Source organism: Cystoisospora suis (genome assembly GCF_002600585.1).
Source record: "Cystoisospora suis strain Wien I chromosome Unknown contig_7969, whole genome shotgun sequence".
Taxonomy (NCBI): domain Eukaryota; phylum Apicomplexa; class Conoidasida; order Eucoccidiorida; family Sarcocystidae; genus Cystoisospora; species Cystoisospora suis.
The window spans coordinates 533-5,668 of NW_027160754.1; the positions used below are offsets into that span (position 1 = coordinate 533).

At 41.3% G+C, this 5,136-nt stretch overlaps 4 protein-coding genes across 4 annotated transcripts in view; 1 reads left to right on the plus strand and 3 right to left on the minus strand.

Moving 5' to 3' along the window:
- CSUI_010678 (uncharacterized protein) overlaps positions 1 to 2,272 on the plus strand; it is a 2,449-nt gene extending 177 nt beyond the window's left edge. The window contains exons 1-2 of the mRNA XM_068070780.1: positions 1 to 419; positions 1,121 to 2,272. The exon at positions 1 to 419 is cut by the window's left edge and continues 177 nt beyond it. Coding sequence (XP_067917241.1) covers positions 1,906 to 2,241 — 336 coding nt within the window. The 5' untranslated portion in view covers positions 1 to 419; positions 1,121 to 1,905 and the 3' untranslated portion in view covers positions 2,242 to 2,272. The remainder of the gene's footprint in view (positions 420 to 1,120) is intronic.
- Positions 2,273 to 2,978: 706 nt separating this feature from the next.
- CSUI_010679 (uncharacterized protein) lies at positions 2,979 to 4,168 on the minus strand. Its single transcript, XM_068070781.1, has one exon. The coding sequence runs from the start codon at positions 4,133 to 4,135 to the stop codon at positions 3,902 to 3,904; it is 234 nt and encodes a 77-aa protein (XP_067917242.1). The 5' UTR covers positions 4,136 to 4,168; the 3' UTR covers positions 2,979 to 3,901.
- Positions 4,169 to 4,244: 76 nt separating this feature from the next.
- Positions 4,245 to 4,515, minus strand: CSUI_010680 (uncharacterized protein; the record flags this gene model as incomplete). Its single annotated transcript, XM_068070782.1, has 1 exon — positions 4,245 to 4,515. A coding segment is annotated over one exon (111 nt), but the record flags the coding sequence as incomplete, so codon positions are not given.
- Positions 4,516 to 4,574: 59 nt separating this feature from the next.
- CSUI_010681 (mitochondrial inner membrane translocase subunit) lies at positions 4,575 to 5,088 on the minus strand (the record flags this gene model as incomplete). Its single annotated transcript, XM_068070783.1, has 1 exon — positions 4,575 to 5,088. A coding segment is annotated over one exon (270 nt), but the record flags the coding sequence as incomplete, so codon positions are not given.
- Between the last annotated feature and the right edge of the window lie 48 nt (positions 5,089 to 5,136).

Consider the following 5,136-nt stretch of genomic DNA (forward strand, 5'->3'; position numbering starts at 1 on the left):
AGAGGAGGGCGCAAATAACAAGACGAGAGATAAGAAAAATACGAACACTACCAAGAGAAGAAAGACTTTCATACTTTCTTCAGATGACGAGGAAGGAGACACGTCGGATTCTCAAGATGATAAGGATGATAAAGACAGTGAGGAGAGTGAAGAAGAAGAAGAAGAATTCTCTCCTAAGAAGAAGAAAAGAAAGACAGCCTCACCCGTAGCCAAGCGGACAAGCAGCGACAAGAAGAATACAGTGGCAAAAACGACTACGACTTCTACAGCTACCTCATCTTCGAGAAGTTTCACGCCTCTATCGAAGAAATCCACACAGCAGAGAAAGACATCTGCTGCGTCTTCGTCTCCTCGCAAAAAGAAGAAAAAGTCTGACGAGGATGACGAAGATGAAGAAGAGGATAATAGTGAGGCAGGAGGTAAGAAAGAACAGAAGAAGAAAACGGCCAGAGGAAAGTGAAGAGACATTCTCACCTCTGTTAAACGCTTCTTCTTATTCTTCACTTCTCTCATAAATACTACCATAGATTAAAGATAGATACGGTCTCTCTCTGTATTTCTCTGTGTAAGTATATAGAATTTCATCTAAGAGACATGGAGGATCTCCATAGATAGGGACAACAGAAAACTTGACAAGAAGCAAAGACTGACCATAACGTGGAGGAAATCCAAGGCTTTAGCATTTCTTCTATATAGATGTATACGCATATATATATATATATGTAAGTGTGTGTGTATATATACATCTATGCATGCGGCTACTTCTCTCTTTGTGTCTGCCTCTGTCTGCTTGACTCTCAAGGTTCTCTTCTCTTGCTATCCTCCCTCCTCCACGACAGTCCGTCTGTTTCTTCATTCACTGAGCTCTCTGTACAGCCCAACGTCATAGACATCCTCAGTCACCTCTACCTAGATACATCTGTATATATAGATGTATATGAAGAAGACGCTTCTCGACCCTAGTTCCCTAGAAATGGATAGTAGACGCGTGTGCGTATGTGTGTTGTTCTCTATTTCTATCTATCTGTCTATCTATATCCGTATGTATCTGCCTCTCTATGTAGTCTCTATCTCTCTACCTCTCCATCTGTCTGTCTATGTATGTGTGTGTCTATGTAAGATGACGAAGTGTTTAGCGTCGCGTCATCCCCTATCTCGTCAAATCGACCTCGGAGACAAGCAGCGAGCGCTCCGAAGAAGTACAAAATCGAAGACGATTCGAGCGACGAACTTACCTCACAAGAAGAAGACGACGAGTCAGACGCGTCAGTAGTGGTAGGGGGCTCCGATAGCGACGATGAATGAAGAAGAGATCTAAATGAAGGCGGAAGAAGTGGTAGAGGCAAGGATGAATGAGAAAAGAAATGTAGGAATCTGAATGAATGCAATGAATAGATCATTCAAATGGGGAAGATGAGGATGAAAGACCGAGTTAGTGTCCATGGCTCCTAAGCAGTCAGCCAGCATATGCATATGAAGAGCGCCGCCGATGTTTTATCTTCTCCTTTTGTCTCTCTCTAGTCGTTCTGTCTCTCGTTCATTATCTTATGAAGATTCTCAACTTGGATACTGTTGTCAAAGAAGCCTGCCTCTGGGGGTTCATACAGATGGGTTCTCATACTTAGTAGAGATAGACAGGTGGTAAGTATGTAGATAGATCTCTCTGTCTACGATCATATGTGTGTATCAGACCATAGGGAAGAATTGAGGGAGGTATTCTTGTCTCTCGTATATGCCCACGTGCATGCGTAGTGAGGTGTATGTACAGTGGGAAAAGCCGTAGGAGTTCCGTCACGAAAGGAGGGAGAAGTCAGATTTCAGTCTATTTCAGCAGTTGTTTCCTTGGCTCGGAAAAAGGTATCTTTCCTTGTCGTCATTCTAAATACATGAAGAAGGTATGAATGGATGAAGAAATCCGAGAAGACAGAAGATGAAGAGTCGCCTAAATCACGACACTTGTCAAGTGTCGGGTGTATGTGTGTCTGTATGTACACTCGGATGCATGTGTATAGTGTATGTATCTTCTCACTGTCTACTCCACCTTACTCTCTTGACGCTTATGTTTCATCTTTTGAAAAGACTTCTCGTGCTACCATCTTGCTTCTTCTTTCTTCTCTTTCATCTTGTCTTTCTTGGCTTTTTCTTCTTCTTGTCACTTTTACAAGAAACTGCTTGTTTCCTATTTTCATGTTCCTTTCTTCGTCACGTCCTTCTTTGTCTCTAATTTGTCTTTTCTTCTAGCGCCAGGGAGATATCGCACTTCATACGGAACAGTATAACTATATATATATATATATATGTCCGTATGGATATTTGGTGGTGTATATACACCTCATGCCTTTTTCACCCCTTCCTCTTAACCTTGTGTTTTTTAGTTTGTTTTTCTTTACTTCTTCATGGTGTCTTTTCACAAGAGATTGACGACGATCACACATTCTCCTTTCGTTTTGTAAAGAAACAGAAAGCATTTAAATTGTCATGTTTTGCTTTCCTTTCGTCCTTTCTTTCATTCGATGTCTACCGGATCGAATCGACTACCTTCCTTCTCTATTCTTGTTTCAGAATCGATTCAACCACACTCGAGACCGACCCCCCCTACTACATGGACGCGTGCTAGACAGATAGATAGATAGATAAAGGATAGATAGATAGATGGATTCATGATACAGAGATAGATGAATTTAGGATACAGAGATAGATTGATAGATAGATGAAGATACTCTTCTTCTCTTTACTCTAAAATATATACAGTCACCAGGTGCAGAATGAAAGCGGCAAAAAACCTGCTTTGCTACGACTTCTTCTTCATCCATATCCTTTTTGACCGTCTTCTTCTGTGTTTGACAACTCGACCCTTCTCTCTTCGTTTCTTCTTCTCTCAAGAAAAAGAAGTCTTCACGACAAGTAAGAGAGACGAAGAGACACAGAGAAGCAAACTTCGAAGAAGAGAAAGAGAAAGAATTAGGAGGATCATGAAAAGACCTGTGAGAGGGGAACCTACCTCATCCATCTATCTATAAGGAGGATAGATACCTATGGGAAGAAGAAAAAGAAGAAGGAAGTTTTTCTCGACAGATGAGAAGATAAGTAGCTTCTTCGCCATAATTCATAGAGACGCATGCATGCATGCATCTACTTACCGTTCACTCAATTTTCATTTTGAGAAGAGGACACTTTCCGATGCCTAAGTGTCTTCTCCTTTCATAGGTAGGAAAGAAGCAAGACGAAAAGAAAGGGAGCAAGAAGCTCACATATACACGTCTTCAACAAGACAGTGTCTTATCTTGCCTTTATGTAGGAGTTACGATAAAAGAAAGGACGGAAGAGTGAGAAAGAAAGAAAGAAAAGGAATAGTGAGTTCATTCCTATGACAGAGCGAGAGATAGAAAGGAACAAATGAAGATGAATTCTGCTTAAGAAAGAATGGAGATGGATGAAAGAGAAAGAGAAGATTTTCTGAGGAGAAGTCTTTTCAAGAAAAAAGAGGAATCGTTGTTCATCCGTCTCCCTTTGTAGAAGAAGAGAAAAAAGAAAACGAGAAGAGGAGACAAGGTAAGATAAGTAACATATACAGGGGAGACAGGAAAGAAGGCGCACAAAAGAGAAACACACGGAGTGCACATACCCCCCCCCCCCCTACCCTGTTTTCTTCCTCCTTTATTTACACACTGGAAAGACGATGAAACCTCTGAGAGACGGCCTTTAAGAAAAGATGATAAGAAGAAAACTTGAATTGTACGAAGTGATTTAAAAATGAAGAAAAGAAAGGAAAAGAGAGCTAAAAGAGTGAATTTTGAAGAAAAAGAAAGACCGCGTGTTTTCCTTTGACATGGCGTCTTGTCTACTTACTCATCATCACCTATGGCTAGCTAGCTAGCTAGCCATAGGTGATGATGAGCTTCTACCAAACCCATCCCCACCCAACAGAAAAACGCCAGGTGTATGTACACCACACGGACAAGAGACACAAACCTTCTGCACCTCCTACGATGAACACTGTTTTCATAGAAACGACCAGACGCAATCCCCGCACGGGGAGAAGAAGAAAGCAACCTCTTGCTTCCTGCGTCAAACACCCACTCCCCTCCCTATGTCTTTCATAAGAGCAGAAGTACACCTTAGTATCAACATACATATATATATAGACTCACTCCCCTCTAGCTTCTTTATACACGTAAGGTGTACAGTATATATATATATATACTAAATACAGTATGTATATATATATATATACTATATATATAAACACGGAAGAAATGAGAAGACGACATGAACACGTCCTACGAAGAAGATCCTCATGTATGTGGCGTTCCCAAGAGAAGAAAGTCACACTGTACAGAAGAGAAGAGAAAGATCTAATTGACACTAGGAGTGAGGTCGGCTGCCCCGTGTATTGTTTGTATTTAGCTCGACTTCACTCTCGCCAGTCCAGAGCCCCTAAGAATCACGTTCTCTCGCGCATGCCAGAGACGAGACACGCGCGCATGCGAAAGAAAAAAAATACCAAAAACGCAGGAAAAAATACATCTATACATGCACATACTGGAAATATAGATATATATATATATATATACGTCTATGATTAGGCAAAGAACAGAGTGTATATACGTGTAGAAAGGAGGTTGATATACGTGGAAGGTAAGGATGGATGTGTGTGTATATACAGTAGAGAGAGAAGTAGAAGAACACCGAAGAAAGAAAAAACGACGAAGCAAAAAAAGAAAGAATATGAAGAAGAAGTTAGCAGTTGAGGAGCAAGAAGAAGAAGTTAGCAGTTGAGGAGCAAGAAGAAGAGGAAGAAGATTCTCTTCTTATTTTACATTGTCGATACACCCGACTTGTCGGTAAGAAACTCTGTAATACCTTCACCTGCTGACACCGAAGCACCCCCAGTACTACTTGAGATTTCTTTCGCTTCTCCACTCTTTGGCAACGAGGAAGAAGAGGAAGAAGAAGAAGAAAAGATACGAGAGAAGAAGGAAGGAGAGGAATTGCCTGCAGAGGCAGCGGCTCGTCGTTCAGCTTCTTCGATCTCTAAGAATTGTCGATACTGTTGCCGGGGCGTCGGGCCCTCCCCTGCAGTTCTCTGGAAAGCCTAATGAAGAAGAAGAGAAAAGCAAGAAAAGAATAAAAGAA

Coding starts and splice junctions, on each gene's coding strand:
- CSUI_010679 (XM_068070781.1), bottom strand. CDS start 4,135: ATGTATGTTGATACTAAGGTGTACTTCTGCTCTTATGAAAGACATAGG.